The sequence below is a fragment of the Melospiza melodia genome, chromosome 3, assembly GCF_035770615.1.
Source record: "Melospiza melodia melodia isolate bMelMel2 chromosome 3, bMelMel2.pri, whole genome shotgun sequence".
Classification (NCBI taxonomy): Eukaryota; Metazoa; Chordata; class Aves; order Passeriformes; family Passerellidae; genus Melospiza; species Melospiza melodia.
The window spans coordinates 113,114,257-113,131,273 of record NC_086196.1 but is presented as its reverse complement, the minus strand read 5'-3'; the positions used below and the strand labels follow the sequence as shown (position 1 = coordinate 113,131,273).

The window sequence follows — 17,017 nt, the reverse complement described above, 5'->3', positions numbered from 1 at the left end:
GCATTCATCTCCTGAGGCCTAGGAAAAGGACTTTTAGCCTTTTCCATGTCCCAGAAATTGGTGTTTTGTACAGCTCTGGCACCACATGCAGGTTTGGGTGCTCCCTCCACATTCCAGCTGCAGTGACTATGCTCAGGACAGGCAGCAGAGGGTTTGTGTTTGTCACTGTGCTCATCACCAACATTCCCTGCCCCTGTCCTCTAGTTATGGATTCCATTCTCCTGGAGTGGGCTGAGGAGACGTTCGGACTCCGTTCTCCTCCATAAAGTGAATTATTTCAGCTTTAGGCAGAGGGACAGCAGATCCTTCTCAAAGCTTGAGACAACCCATCCTGCATTCCCCATGCAGGACCCTCCATATAAACAATAAACACACAAAAACCACATATCAGTGGTTTCTCAGCTGTCCCCTGATATGTCCCCTAACTGCTGCTGAGATCTCTCTCTGTTTCTGCCTTTTCTGCACAGCTCCTGCATTCCTGCAGAGAGAATGATGCTCATTGTATTCTCACTGCTAAACACTGCCTTGGACACAGGAAGGAAAGAAGGAACTCTATAAATCAGATTATTGATATGATTAGGCAGTTTATCAAAGCTTGCCTTCTGAAATATGATTACACTCCAATTAACTCTAAAATCCAATCACTCACAATCAGAGACGGAACTGAAACAATAAGAAAACCCTGGAGCTTGATTACTTCTTCCAAATCAAACAAGAAGTAGAATTCCCCACAGAAGAGCCCCAAATCCAGCAGTGCCCTGAGAGCTGGGAGTGGAGCTTTGCTGGGGTGTCACGTACCGATCTGGCTGGTGGCCACCACGTTCTTGTACTTGGGGTGCTGGTTCACTGTCAGGCACAGGATGTCATCTGTGTGCTCCAGGTAGAAGCTCTGGCTACCTAAGGCCATGCAAAGAGGATTTCAGTCACCACAGCACCAAGGAAGAGCCACCACAGAAGCACAGACTATTTGGGCAGCTGTTAAAACTCTGCAGGGGGTGGGGGGGTCACTAAGGCTGCTCTGCTCCCATTCCCAAATGCACTATGGGCACAACCATCAACACACACAGGGGGATACAAAAGCAAAATTTGGGAAATTATACCCAGGGAATCAGCAAAGCCCTCCCAAGGGAAGGGGCCCAGAAAGGACAGATGGGGCCATCCTTTTTTCCCAGCCCACAGGCCAGAGGCTCCTTTGGGGACTCGAGTCCCCAAAGGCCTCCCCAAAGTTTCCCAAATGTGGGAAAGCCATAGGAAGATTAAAAAGTTCAGACTTTCAATCAAAAATATTTTCCTTATCAAGCTATTTTATCTCCAGGTGTTTTTCCAAGTGAAGTTACCAGTGGAGAGGTTTTGGACAATGCCTGCTGCAGCTGTGTGGAAAATTATGTCAGCACCATCGTTCAGGTAATGCAGGTTGTTGCGACAGTCAAACCCTCTGTACCCAAACACGTGGTCTAAGGCCAGCTCCTGCTCCAGGAAAACAAAGAGAACAAGAGTGAAATGGAAGAAAAAACAAGAGCCTGGACCACTTAAGGACAATTCTAAATTACACAAGTACAAATATCTTGCAGAGGCCATAGAAAAACAAAATAATAATTAGTTGTCCCCACTCTGCTCATTTATTGAGGCATAACATTATCAGAGGCTATCAATAACCTTTAATTAGTCAACTAAAGTATTGCACTTATATTATTTTCTTTTTTAATTATTCAGAGGGCTATAAATGCCCTGTAAATTTCCATTCCAAACAGATACAATTCACAGAACAGGTTGGATTTTATTGCTCTTCCCATCACAGTTTAATATTTATACAGGGCATTAGATATTTTAAAGAAGCTATCTGCAGAGTTTTCAAAAATTATTCTCATAAACTACCAAATTTCCACAGACCAAATTCTGACCTTAAAGTCCTTAGAGGAAGTCAGGGCAAGCTATTAGTAACTCTGCAATTAAGACATTATTCAGAGGTGTAATTACAGCTTACAATGAGCAGTTGCCAAGGAAATTTTCTCCAGGAACCCAGCATGGTTAATGGATTGTTGGTAGAGCTGCCTTGGAGCCCTGAAGCCCAACTTAATGACTGCCCCAAACACAATCACAGCTCACTGGGAACAATCCCAATTAGCCACAGACCAAGTGCTGCAAATGTTCCACACAGGTCACAAAATATTCCTGGTTCTGCCTCTTATGTGGGAATCCAAACAAGTTGTTTGGGGAGAAAGGGAAGTTCCAAAGTCAACGAGCAAATTCCATCATTCAAAATCCCACAGAGGGTTTTTCCCGGGCCAAAGTTCTGGATGTATTTCCCTTGGGCCTGAGCAGGGAGCATGGGAATGCACAGACTCTGTGATTGTACCTGCCCTTCACTGAGAGACAAACAGGGATGGATTTCACCCAGCACATGTTAATTTCAAAGAAATAGAAAATATATGAATTCTGACCTCAACCAGTTTCTTTTTTTTGTTGACATTGTTCTTCTGCAGTTTCTCAGGCTGAGGAGCAGCTCTGCTCACAGGTGGCCTGAAAACAACATTTAAAATGGAGACAATTGATATATTTGAAAGTTAAACACAACCTTCAAAACCACAGTATGTGTGAGCAGCAAATGGACAGTTACCCCTGTATGAGCTTTTTCAGAGTTGTACAACAAATTGATTAAAATCCTGCACTTTTTGATAGAAAGTGCAGAAACACTGATGTAGACTTCACAGATGAGTGGCAGAACAAACAACCTTACAACATTCAAAAGACCCCAAACCATAATGATTTAAATCCATGGAAAAATCCTTGAATATGAAAGGATGGTAAATTGGTGCTTTCAGAAAAGATCTGAAGTAATTTCTGCAGCTGGCAGTTGACCTCTGCCCAGCCTTGCTTCTTCTGAGAAACCCCATCCCAAAACCTTGACATGGCTTCAATAAATTCTTCTCAAAATCATATTAAAGATAAAATGGTTGCATTTAAATGCACAAGTCATTCATTCAAGGGAATTTGGGAGATTGAGGCCATCAAAGCTATTTTATATAATTACAGTTGCTAAAAGTAGATAGAGAAAAATTCAGAACACAGGCTGAGACAAAATCTGATGTGTGCAAATGGTCTGTGAGGCCAGATAACCTCTGCTGCTGCTGTTGATCCTGCTGGGAAAAGAGGGACAGAGCTAAGGGGAGCACGTGGAAAGCATTCCCAGAGCTTATGATTCCAGAAAAATCTGACCTTGCTCTTACATTCCACATGCTGTGAAATTTGTTCCTGTCCTGAGACCATAACTATCAGTAATTCCCATTTTGCAAAAAATTAATTGGAGAAGAATGAAATCCCTTTTGTGTATAGGGAGCTGCTTTTTCTGGAGCTGGATTTTTCATGGAAGGTACTAAAGGCACAGTGGACAGAGCCCAGTGGGGACTGAGCCCTGTGGGAATGAGCAGCAGGACAAGCTGAGCTCAGACAGAGCAAGGCTGGAGGGAACCACTCCAAGCCACGCCTCGAGCACAGCAAGGACCAACAAGCACATGAGCAGGTGACCCATGACACCAAGAGAGTGGAAGAGTTACCTTGATCCCCTTGGAAGCAGCAAATAAAGCCAAGCAAGAAACTTAATAGAGTTTAGGAGTCACTTGTGAGCACGAGACTCATGCACAAGCACTTGCAGAGCCAGCAGTCATTCCTGGGGCACAGCACTGCTATCCAAGCATGCCAGCAAAACTAAAACAGAAACCAGAGAGTGCACGGAGCCACCAACACCACACCTGGCATCCCTGGGCAGCCTCAGAGCTAAAGGTCCTGCAGGATGGGGGGGAGAGGGAAGCTACATCCAAGCTTCCTGCACATTTTGCACCAGAGCACAAGGGGCTTCCATGGTTGGTTTATTGTCAGGAGCCTGGCAGGGAGGGAACTGCTAGGAAGTGACAGTTTCCTAGGCAGTGCTGAGAGTGCTCACAATGGATGATTGTTCTCTACCCCAGCTCAGCTGCAATTTAGCCCACAATGGCTGTGAGGAGGCCAAGTCACTGCCAGGACAGCCTGTCCTGCCCTGTCCTCAGGGAACAGTACCTTTATTTCCTCAGAGAGTGGCACTCAAGTCCCCTGGGGTGACCCTGGGTGGAGCAGGACTGAGCAGTGGTGCTGTGACCAGCAGGGAAGGGCCAAAGGACGTTATTATAAAACTTGTCTTACAAAATAAATTCATAATTTCATTTTAGCCCAGATTTATGAGGGCCTCTGAACTGGCACTTAGGAAAAGAATTGTTTTCTCGCAAGCTTTTTTCTGTTTTAGTGTTATTTCAAACTGGATCATTTCTACATTTCTTTACCTAGGAATATCAAAGTTTATGACAAGAGCAAGCCAAAATACTTCATGAAAGCAAGAGAACACTACCACTGTGACATGCTTGATAGTCACCAGATTGTAAGCATGAGGCTTAACTTGGAGACACACACAGAGATACTTTTATAGCTCCTACTCACAGCACACACAGACACAGATGTTGTGTGCATTCATATATACACAGCCATGTATATATACACACACGTGTGCATTCACTGCCTCTGCACCACCTTCATAAAACACATGGAAAGCAGCACATTGGAAACATTGTAAGAAATAATTTCACTTTAACAAGCCTGTGACTACATCTAGTTTGTTTTGACACAGAAGATGACACTGCCAAGACAAGAAATCTGCACTGTAGCAAATGCCACCCTTTGCCCTGCTGGACCTGTGCACCCTGCATGGCACATTCCAGCAGGCCAGGCCTCAGCTGGGCTCCCCAGTACTTACTTGACAATTCCCTGCCTCCAAAGGAAAGCAAGTTAAAACATAACACAAGCATTAATGGTTTCTTTGCAGCAACTGGAAACAAACGTGCTTAGATCATGTAATGGCACAGAGGAGCTCCAGGAAAGAGAGGACACAGCCAGGTGAGAGGGTTTCAGTTCTTTGGGCACTGTGAATACAGTAGAGAAGGTTTCTGTCACTCCTGGCAATCTCGAGGATGATCTCACATGAGGACACACAGCTGTCAGTCAGGGATAGAATCCAGATCCAAACTGACAAAACCTCAGCACCACCTTCATACAGAAATGTGAAAATTGTGAGTGAACATTCCAAAGCCCAAACCAGGGGTGGGGTGAACAGGGAGCACCAGGATGGAGAACAGCAGATAGACACAACAAGAGCTGGGCTGGGGGAAGAGGGAATGGGGTTTTGGAAGGGTGGAGCACCTTGAGGGAGGTAAGAGATGTGATCTTAGAGAGCAGGGCCAAACTGAAGGGAAAAGGCTAGATCTGTTTAGATGGAAAAAAAGGTGAAAAGAAAAGGCAGATCAAAAACTGTTATGATAAATTCTGTGGGAGGGGGATGTAACCAGCTCCTGTTTCCAGGTCACAGGCCAGAATTGCTGTCTGGTTGGAGATGCTGACTGCAGTGAGAATAAACTGGAGTGAACACAAATTCTGCTCCAAGGCCAACAGGAACAGCATGGGAACTCCAGAAACAGCATCATGGAAAGGGACAACAAGGTCTGGGGCAGAGACAGACGGACAGCAGTGTCCTGCACCAAGAAGGTGGCAGGCTGAGCCAGCAGCAGTGGGTGGGGAAAAGCTCCAGGCCCAAAAGGGAGACAGACATGGATTTACATGGCTGCAAACTGGAGAGGGAACACACTTGGATCTACACAAACATGAGCAGGACTGCTCCTGAGAAGAGAAAGCAAGGTTCAAGGAGAGGAAAGGGTGGTAGGGTTGGATTGGGCAACAGAATAAAAATCCAAGGTTTGAAAAATATACTGTTCATTTCAGAAAAAATGCAAAAGCAACTTTTAACTGTGCCCTTCACCAGTGACAGGAGGGGACTCCCAAGTGCCCCCAAACTGCTGCAAAACTCCTCAAGCTTTTTTTAATCCCTTCCCAGAGAAGGGATTAAAAGATTTTATAAATTCTAAACCCTTGGATTTTCCCATCCCAACATACATAGGAGTTTTACATACAACTTTTCCTGCTGTTACTTTTTTTTTTGACACTTTGTAGCTATCATAAGACAACAAAAAGAACAGGATTCAACATGAAAATACCCTATTTTCAAATATAGCAGATCAAAGCAAAGCTCAAACAGAACTAGAGAGAAACATCAGTGGTAAATTGCATTTTTAAAGGACTGAAAAAGCCTTACATGGTAACAATATTTATAACTTCATCTGTATGCTGATGCACTCTTTAAAAAAAAATAAAATTCAAAAACTCAAAAAATCACAAAGTACTGCAGGACATATGGTGGGGCCAGCTGCTGTCACAGGCTGTCAGGGCAGCTGGTCACTGCAGTCCCAGGTCATTCCAGCTCAGTGCCCAGTGACATGAGCACTACAGCAAGCAGGGAGGAGGGAAATCACTGGGATTAAACCTGAGGGGCTTGTTCTGAGACCTTGGGAACACCTCCTGTACCACAGGCTGGCCCTGCTGCCCCTCACACACTGAAGGGACTGAGTCTTCTCCATTTGTTCTGTTATTCCCTGCATAAGCTCCAGCATGTTTTGAAGCTGTGTTGTGTAAATACAAACACTGAACCAATCACACCCAGCAGATCCTCCCTGTTCATGACACAACATGAGGAACATGGCTTTTCCATCAGCCCTGGAGTGCCTCCTGCACACATTCCTGAGAAAAGCTGAGTATTTCACATCACCCCTAGTGCAGGGAGCACTCAGGCTCAGAGAGAGAGGTGCTGGGAACGTGTGGCATCCCTCAGTTCCACTCCCCCAGGTGTCACACAACCAGAGCAGACCTTAGAGCCTGTGCTGACCTGTGGGAGCAGTGAGATTGACTCTGAGTTCAGCTGCTGGCAGGGACTGACAAATACCAGGCACAATGTGCACAAGCCTTGGGGACAGCTGGGATGAAACCAGCAGGCTGTCAAATGCATTCAGGGTGCATTAAGTTGACATAATGCTGTTGAGAAAGTAAAAGTGAATGTTCCAAACGATGTTCCTCATTCTCAGAGAGGGGCTTTCTGCTGGAATAAGCCCAAAGTTATTTTCTCCACCCCAAGGATGGGTTTTTTCAGACACATATTGAATAGTCCCCACCAACACACAAATACAACACAGATTCACACTCAGAGCTGTTGCACTGCACCCACAGATGTGTGTGTGTGTGTAAAGGTGCAGGAACCAAGGCTGTAACCATGTATTGAGTAATTCACTTTGTGGTGCAAGGCTTGTGGGGGGCATTTGGGAAGCTTATATAAGTTAACTCATGTTATTTTAAAGAAATCAATAAAGAGTAACATTTGAAGAGAGAAAATTCAACTTCTTTAACTTTTCACCCTTATCAGGACATGTGATTACACAAGGCAAACACTCGACAGAGATCAGTGTCTGAGGTGGGTAATCCATGGGGAGTGAGACAAGCCAGGATGCCAAGAAAATGGAAAACCAGACAAACATGCTAATGCTGCTCCTTGCTTTCTACACCTTCCACCTGCTCTGGAGGAGTTCCCATCCCCAGGTACATGTGGAGTCATGCACACTGAGCCAAAGGAGAGCTGCAGATGCAGGGGTGTGTTAGGGGTTAGTAGGAGGCCAAATGCAAACAGGCCTTTGCCTTTGGGATTAGTAACACAAACACAGTCATCAGCAAGCTCGTGTTACTTCTCATGGTATCAACTCTTGGTTTAAATGCTCCCAGCCCCTTTGTGAAACAGCACAATTCTTCTGTGGCACAGAGCAGAGCTTACAATTGTCCTGGATTGTCTGGGACAGTCCCAGCAGTGGCCAGGGGGTCCCGAGGAGCAGCGGCTCCTGCAGCCCCTCTGCAGGGCACCCCACTCCGGACCCTGGGCATGGCAAGGGGTGCCAGCCACAGGGACACACAGGGACACAAGGGGGGTGGGGAGGGCAGGAGGGAACACATGGAAAGGGGGAAGAAGAAAACAACAGGGTCGGGGAGAGGAGAGAGAAACAACAATCAATTAATGATCTTAACCAAACACACCGATGCAACTGCAAGACATTTTAAAACTGTGCCTCAGCAACTTTGCCATCCTAAAGCTGTAGCTGCTGATGGAGACAGGAAATGTTAGATTCCCCAAAAATACCAGGTCATGACTTGATTCAAATCCTGCAAGTAAAATCTACCATGTAAGTTCTACACTCGTCCAAGACATTTGCAGAATCGTGATTATTTTAATTACATTTGAGTTAGACAGGAAAAATAAATTTCATAAAGGGCTCTTATTTTCTTTTCTAAGGGAAAATGTTATTATTACTCCTAAATTTGTACTTATCACTGTACAGTTCAGCTCCCAAACCTACACTTGCAATCTTCTCAGGGATCCCATCACTGCTCGTGAGATCAAACTCCTCCTGAATTGAAGAATGAATTATTTCTAGAGAAATGATGTACCTGGAGCTTTTCAGATTCACCACCTTCTATTAGAGAAGCACAGAGTGCCCTGCAAGCTTACTCCAGCAAACAGAAGGATTAAACAGATGGATGTGTCTCGTTGGTGCCACACAGCACCTTTGGAATGTGTTTGATTTAATAAGCTGGAAAGAAACTTCAGCAACAGTTTACCCTCTGAATATGAGTGTTAAAAGAAAAACCCCAGTGAGCTCCAAGTCATTGCCCCCAAGGAGCAGCTCACAGAAGCAGCCCAGCTATTCCTACTTCTTGCTTAAACCAGAAACTTGCTTCTTCTCTTTTTTATCCCCCTTTCCTTAATTTAAATTGCTTAATTATGAGTTTCTTCTCACTAGACCTTCAATATTTTTCCTTTCTCAAAGTCACAATGAAAATAGAGCAAGTGGGACACTCCAAGACCCTGACTAGATGTTGCAGTGAAGTAGGCCAGCAGTTTTCCAGGCCTTGGGATTTACTCAGAGTTTCTGTTCTAAGCAGCCCCCCAGCTTGTCCCACAGTTTTGAACACGTGGACAGTGAGTGCCAGTAAGTTACCAATGCCAGAATATTCAGGGCACAATCACCGGGGTCTTCAGACAGACACATGGCACAATCACAAAGGGAAAGATCTGGAATGTTTCCCCCAGAGAAACTTCCTCCTCAACAGCCTAGCAGGTTTCCCCACACACCTGCCTGAAAGAGAATGGAACACAACCTCTGGCTTCCCTTCTGCAAACCTGGAGGGGTTGGGAGAGCTCCTCCAGCTGTGCCTTTGGCAGAAAATCAAAAGCTTTGGGAGCTGCCTCCAATATTCCTTGCTGCCCTTTACTCAGCCCTGTGCACAGAGATTTCAAGGCTCCCCAGCCCCAAGGCCTGACTTGGCCTCAGATTTCCCTAATCCTGTCTCACTGCACCCACACCCCAGCACCCTTCACAGCTTAAGGCCCTACCCAATCACAACACCCTCAGAAAGCAGTCTGGGTGACATTCAGCCATAAAGTTGCCACTTCTGATTATTTCACTATAAATTCTCACTATTTGTATTAATCCCTTGAAGACAGGGAAGTGAATTGATCTTTGAATTATGAGATTTGTTGTCAGATTGATCAAAACAGCAAATTCCAAATACCAAAGGTGTGATTGTACTGAAGCATCTGTAATTTAAAAAGGAGATAAAAATGTGTACAAGAGCTGTGACTCTCAAGCAGAAAAGATGGGAAGGAGAGTGATAAGGGTTTATTTTTAACCTAGATTAAAACAAAGTACAAAACTGTTGATAACACAGCATCATCACAGCAGAATAAAACAGCTGGGCAGTACAAATGTTTCTGGTGCAGCACATCTGTACCAATGCCACTTAGTATTCCTGTAACAATTTAGCAATTCACCCAAAATAAAATAACAATTTTCCTTTTTTTAACTCAATTTGCAAACATTTATGTTTACCAGATGATACACTATGCCTTTTTGTAGAAAGATGGAGGAACAAATTCCTTATTTGAGGAAAAGAGATATTCTTAAAAGAAATGGAAAAAGAGAAGGTTATGGTCCAACAAAATGGTTCATTGCAAAAATCACTGATCCTCTTCCTGCATGGTATTGTTAAAACATTGTGATGAAACAAAATGGGTACAACATTTTTCTTCTTATTGTTCATACCCCACATTTCACACCCAATTCTCCTGTTTTGCACATTTACTGAGCAAAAATGATTAATTACTTTCTGTTCAACATGTTCAGCACTGCATTCTTTGAGAGCTTCAAAAATGAGAAACTCATTTTTTCCAAGGCTTACATGAGATTAGGAAGTATTATTAACTCCATTTTGTCTCTTGCAATAACAGAGCTGAGCTGAAAATCTTTCTGTGGGTTAACCCACAGCAGTCCTTGGTGTCAGTGCCCAGAGGGGTGCAAGGGCAGGGAAACTCCTGATAAAAAATGATCATTTCTAAGAAAATTCTCTATCAAAAGAGACAAAATGGATTCACAGCTGAGTCACCAGCTGGATTCACAGGTAGGGATTTACTGCTCCAGATTTTGAGGGGGAATTATTTACTGGTTATAGATGCTCCTGTTCTGTCCCATCAGGTTTCAGCAACCCCTCCTTTAGGTCTGTGTTTCACTGGACTCACCCTCTGCTCTTAGCTCTTACCTCTTTTCTTTGATCTCTCCAACACTGCTCCCCTTCCAGCTAATTTTTTAGAATATTTCAGCCTAAGGCCAGTGTGTGCCATGGGAAATTCCAGCTTTAACAGTGACAACCCAACACAATTACAAGTGACTGAAAATCTTTTAATGAAAGCAACACCCAAAGCCTTAACCACAAAATATTTACAAGCTCACCACTACCACAAGTGCTCTGCTGCAGACACACACTGGTTAGGTGAGAATATAAATGCTCATGTGAACAGCAAAAGAGAACACAACGCTCAGAGATGTGTCATATACACGTATTTTCCTCCTTCACATAAACATGTTGTACTGTGTGAACACCATTTTAAATGTCATCTGGTGAATTTTAAAGTTCCTGTCTTATTTCTAAGGACTAATTTTAGGTGAATGAAAAGAGATGTGCAAAAGGGCACACATGGAAGCAAAAGCCTTTGTGGGACATACCTCTCTTCCACTGAAACCTCCTTCAGCTGCTGGTGGGGTTTTGTGCCTTCCATTTCTCGGATGCTCACTGCATAGATCTTAGTGGTGTAGTCAATTGCTTTTTCTCTTGCAACATCACTGTCATAACCTTAGAAAAACAAAACATGGAATAAAACAAGCTACCCTTGTTTCATAGTGGGACAGGAGAGAACAACAATGAAAGGAAGGGAACAAATCCTACCAAGCTCTCCTTACACTGAAATTTAGCAAGTTAAATGCATGTGTGAATCTCTGGTTGAGGCAAGGAAGAATGAAATCCTCTTTACCTCCATCTTCTTCTGCATCTGTGTCTGATTCTTCACTGTCCACCAGCTTGCTCTCCTGGATGCCCAGGAACTCCCTGGTCCAGATCATGAGGGCGGTGTCGGCGCCGCCCACGGTGAGGAGCACGGAGTCGTTGTGCAGCCACTGCACGTTGGTCACCTGGGCACTGTGCCCCACGTACTTCTTGAACCTGGCATGCTGGCCCTGCAGCACACAACAGCCCCACTGGCACCCAGCAATCCTTCCTTCCTTCCCTCTCCCACCACTGAAGCCCACACACTTCTTACCTTCACTGGGTAGGAAAAGAGCTTCACAAACCCAAAATCGTCTCCCGTGGCCAGCAGGGTCCTGTCCTTGGTGAGACTGGCAGCGTTGACAACGGTGACATCACTGTGCATGGGCCAGATCCCCTCACAGGTGGGACCCAGCACACATGTCCAGGTGTCCCATTCAATCTTCTCTATCTGCAGTAAAATTCCCCCAAAGAAGGCTGCTTACTTTAAACATACCAAAAACATGCTAATTTCATGCGTATTGTTTTCTATGTTTGACATTTTAATTTTAATACTTTTAGGTCTTAAGAAATTGTGCTGCTCCAGCTTGTTAATACAAATTGTGTATCTTCATCAAACTTTAACTTCATTAACACTTTAAACATTCCCATTTTTCCAAGCAGAGCATGATTTGGATACAAATCTCCCTGAAGATTTTCAGAGGTGCTAAACACTGGCAATTTTCTAGTCATGTAAAATTACTGTCACAAATAATCAGCTTGATGAAAAGCCAGATCCTGCTGTTTGAAGGTGGTTTATAGCCCATGTGCAAAACCAGGTGGCTTTGAGAAGGGGATTATGGCAAATGGCTTCTAATAAATAAACAAAAATAAATTTAGAGATACAAGCAGAAACCTGCACATTCTGCCATTTACAAGTGCTAGGAAAGACACTGTGGAATTACTAAGTAATTCTAATTCTAACCATTGTAAATAAAGCATTATAAAATGAAAAAATACACCATTTGAAGACAATTCTTTAATTTTCAAAGTAAAAACAATCCAGCCCAATATTCATACCTCAGCAATTCTTATAATATGTCTTTTCCCCCTTGGTGCTTCAAAAAATAGTTGTTCTTTGGCACCAGAATTGACTTGCAATAGCTTTCCTGGATACAAAAGAAGAGTTTGTTATGAATCTTAATAATTATTGTGACAACTACAAACTTTCTTTTGACTGAGTGAAGAGATTTCTGGGGGTAAATTAAGAAATTATCTTCTAGAGAGTTATTCATAGCCAAAGTAACACAGAGGCTTGAAATCACTCTTGTAAGGGTCCTATACTCTGATTAATGCAGAAGTAATGTTTTAAATATCATCCAATATCCTTAAGAAGTTGCTGTTGCACAGCAAATCAGTTTCTGCTGATAGGGAATATTTTGCTTTATTTCCCCATCACACTAATGGAGGTCAAAAATAAATGGATGTGTTATTAATTTTCCTAATAATTTTACAAGGCAGCTTTGGCAAAAGTGGAACCTTTGCCAGCTCCCATCCCTCCTGCACTCCCCAGTGGGGCTCCACTCTGAGCTGTCCTGGGATGGGAAGTTTGCTGTGCCCACAGAGATGCTGTGGTTGCTGCCCCTGGCCCACACCACGTTTTGGGGCTGGCCAAGAGCAGGGACAGAGCCCAGGCACACAGGGGGCCCCACACAGATCCCAGCTGCTCTGGGAAGGCTCACTGGCATGAGCTCATTATGGATCCTGCTGGACTTAATTAGCTGGGACCATCAGGCTCTAGCTTCTTGCAGGGATTGCCATGCAGAGCTCAGCAAGGAAAGGAAATTGGATACCAACAAATGTAATTGCACTGGATCCATGCAGTGCTCCGTGGGGAAACAGCATTTGCATCAGTGGTTGATCTCAAGAACTGGAGGGGAGCAGTTTCCTGCTATTCCACTTTATGGGCATTTCCAGTCTGTATCCCTGGCCAACACTTTACCTCTGGAGTCCCAGTCGATGTGGGTGATGTAGCTGGAGGCACCTTTGCAAATGCCAACCCTCTTGCTGGTCAGGACGTTGTAAATATCCACAAAGTTATCGTGGGAAGCCACAGCCAGGTACTTCCCTGATTCTGCAAGGAGGAGACACCGAGGTTATTAAAGGGTAAATTAACTGATACTGGTGTGGTTTTCACCACTGCAGTGAATTCACCAGGCAGGGTGGGCCTGTTCTAGGGCAGCCACATGGAATTGTGGAGTATTTAATGCATGGAGCACACACAAAGCCAATCTTCCTTTGGGACATTCAACCTTGCCTAGCCAAGAGAAACAAACTGCAGGATAAACTCTCCTCTTCCGCTTTATCATGTGGTTGTACCTCGTGAAAACTTTATATCCGAGATCATCTCCTTCCTGTGGTGGAAGGAGACCATGTCCTCCACAGTGTCGGCGTTCACCACCAGGAAGCTGCCGTCGTTCAGCCCGACCGCCAGCGCCTTCCCGTCCGGAGAGAAGGCACAGCAGCGCCCGCCTGAGGAGGCACACGGAAATGAGCCTGTCGTAACTGAGGAAACCAACAACGAACTGCAACTGAAAGGTTTCTACAGCAAGTATGTGATTTTAAAACGGATTTGTTATCTCTTGAGGAAGATATGTTACAGAGGGGTGTGATGGATGCTTCGTTACAGGGTTGGCAACAATTATTTAATCCCTTTAGAAACAGGTTTATTGTAAATACCACCTTCCAGCCACATTCTAAACACACCAATGACAGAAACAAAACAAAAAACCCCACCCAAAACACATAGAGAAAGGAAATCCGGATGGAAAATTCAAAGATTCATTAAAGGCAGTGTATCTCTGCCTCAGCATTATTCCTGACATACTCTCCTACAGCTACCCTCATCCATTCCCAAGTTCACCTCTCCAAAATATTTAACTCTGTTTTCCCCCAGCCAGTTAAGGGTTCTTGTGCTCCAGATTTGTCACTGAAAATGAACAATTTAAAATTTTCTGAGAGGTATCAACGAATTAATAAAAAAAGAGTGATTTTGAGAAGGCAAAATTTCAACATAGCTTATCTAATTTTGTACAGAGGAGAGGGCAGAAAAAGTGTTAATTTTTGAGAAGTTGTTTTAACAGGTAAAGATCATATTGACAGCAAAATATGACTGTGCTCAACTGTAGCCAGTTTCTGAAACTGTAGATAGTTTCTGAAAAATCTTTTCCTTAGGATTTTTCCTCCTGAGAAGCTGCGAGGCCTCAGGAACAAAATGCAAACATTGATTATCTGCTGCTGTGGAATGCAACAGGTGCATCTGGGATTGACCTCATGTGGTTGTTTCTAATTAATGGCCAATCACAGTCAGCTGGCTCGGACTCTCTGTCTGAGACACAAGCCTTTGTTATCATTCTTTCTTTTTCTGTTCTTAGCCAGCCTTCTGATGAAATCCTTTCTTCTTTTAGTATAGTTTTAATGTAATATATATATCATAAAATAATAAATCAGCCTTCTGAAACATGGAGTCAGATCTTCGTCTCTGACCTCACCCCTGGACCCCTGTGAACACGGTCACACTCAACATGCAGGAAATTGTACTTTTGTCTTTATAAGGAAATTCTTTTATGTCAGCAACATACTGGCCTTAAGCATTCCTAGGGAGGAAAGTGATTCTGAGGTCAACTCATTCCCCTTGAAACTGGGGGAAAAGATACTGAGGTTCATTTTATTATTATTCATTACAATAGATTACAGTCCTTTTTCTTCCTTCCCTTTGCACTGACTTGACACATGCCAAAGCCAATTTATTTCCTGCGCTCCCAATTTCTTAACGACCGTGTCCTTTGCCTAGGCAATTAATTAAGTGCCCCAGAGGCAGAGAGGGAGCTGCTCCAGGAGCAGGGGATCCCTGGATGCCCAGGCCAAGGCAGAGTTACCTTTTTTGAGTTTCCTCACTGCCAGCATGCGGTGCTGTGCTGAGAGCTCCCAGATTCGCAGCGTTTTGTCGTCGCTCACCGTGGCGCACACGGGCAGGAGAGGATGAGCTGCCAGGCCCCACACTTCCCCCTCCATGTGGCCCTGCAGGAAAGCATTCCACACGAGAGGAAATAATAATAATGCCTGTGGGGCTGTGCAATAGGGGCTGACCTTGCCCTGCTTCATTTTGCAAGTCCCAGGCAGTAAAGCTGTGGTTGTTGGTTTCTCTGGGTCTGGACTGAAGGCACTTGAGACAATATTTCATGTTCACACTCAGGTGTTTATTATTTCTTAGCAGTAAAACAGTCTCACTGCTGTGAGTTGGGCAGCTTTTCATTAGAAGGCACAAAATGGCCAACAATCTCTTGTTCCAAGGTCTTTTAAGACTGAACTATCCAATTAAGAACTGACACCTGGATTATTTCCCTTTTAACCCAATAGCTGATCCCAAAGAGCTGCAATGGGGACTTTTCTGCCCAATCACAAAATGCCACCCAAACCCATGGAGAAGCATGAAGAAGAAACCCAGGATGACACCTGTGCCCTCCATCTTGCTTCCACCCACAACATACTAAAAATCCCAAAACCTAAATTTCCCACCCAAGTGACACACCTACACTACTCTCTATCATCTATTTCACACTTTTGTGGATTCTATTCTATCTTGAAGTCTAGGAAACTTTCTCCATGAGTGAGGGTCAAAGTCAGTGCTGCCCTGGGGGTCAGGGCACCCCAGAGCAGACAGGGAAATATTCCCTGTGCCCTGGGCTTCCACACAAAGCCTTCACCATCTCCTCTCTCCAAAGCTTTCCACATTCCAAAAGACCTCAACATCTGCTCTGTCCCCCCAACAAGTGTCTGAAACACTCTTCCATACTCCCCTCCACTATTCCTGGCTGTAATTCCTGCTCTTCCAATACTCTCCTTTCCAAACTTGAGATTAATAGGGAATAGTTACACCCCAAACAGGACTTTATCCTGAAATCCTAATATTGGCTAATCCTCAAACTTTATATCCTTTATAAGATCCTTGTTTGCCCAAAACACGCATAATATTTTGTTCTAATCTTGCCTCAGATTCTCAGTTTTCCAAGCTGTTAATCACTCTTCCTGCTTTTTTCCAGCTTGCATACAGTTTGCTGGCACTGCATATCAAGGTTAAATAATTTCTTACTGCTCTCAATCTGCATTAGTGGATGAGTTCAGTGTTTTATAAAACACAACCTCACCCATCTTGGATATGCAGTCATGCAGGCAAGACAAATTTGAAGGATTACTTCATGTGATCAAAATTTACTGAAAAAAGAACACCAAAGAACCAGCATTTCATAAAAATACAGGAAATAGTTTGCTATGGCAGATCCATACAGTACCTGAACAAGCAGAGTCATAGGCCCACTTTTATCAATTTCAAGGATTTCTCCATTTTTAGTTCCTACCAGGATGTGCCCATGTCCCAGGCTGATGGCTCGGATGGAGGGGTTGTCCTCTAAAAGCAAACCTGAAGAATGCCAGATTTAAAATTGTTTTTTAAAATTTCATACCCCTTGCAGTTTATATGTAATTCAAATCTGTTCAAAATCATGAGCATGAGATAAAACTGCCTGATCAAACTGCCAGATAATCCATGGATTCCTTAGTAATGCAGGGAGGGGAGTTTGTCTGTACTGTGGCAATACAGTGACTGATACTTCACTGCTTGAACAGTGGCAGGGACTGAGGGAGTTCCAGCACC

General features: G+C 44.0%; 1 protein-coding gene across 8 annotated transcripts in view; it reads right to left on the bottom strand.

Annotated features, from left to right (window-relative positions):
• EML6 (EMAP like 6) overlaps nt 1–17,017 on the bottom strand; it is a 92,162-nt gene that overhangs the window by 11,404 nt on the left and 63,741 nt on the right. For all 8 annotated transcript variants that reach the window (XM_063152733.1, XM_063152737.1, XM_063152735.1 and 5 more), the window contains 11 exons: nt 16,656–16,783; nt 15,243–15,384; nt 13,684–13,836; nt 13,307–13,438; nt 12,385–12,473; nt 11,600–11,776; nt 11,315–11,516; nt 11,010–11,136; nt 2,442–2,520; nt 1,338–1,467; nt 799–897 (listed from right to left, as the gene is read on the bottom strand). In XM_063152733.1, the coding sequence (XP_063008803.1) occupies nt 799–897; nt 1,338–1,467; nt 2,442–2,520; nt 11,010–11,136; nt 11,315–11,516; nt 11,600–11,776; nt 12,385–12,473; nt 13,307–13,438; nt 13,684–13,836; nt 15,243–15,384; nt 16,656–16,783 (1,458 nt within the window). The remainder of the gene's footprint in view (nt 1–798; nt 898–1,337; nt 1,468–2,441; nt 2,521–11,009; nt 11,137–11,314; nt 11,517–11,599; nt 11,777–12,384; nt 12,474–13,306; nt 13,439–13,683; nt 13,837–15,242; nt 15,385–16,655; nt 16,784–17,017) is intronic.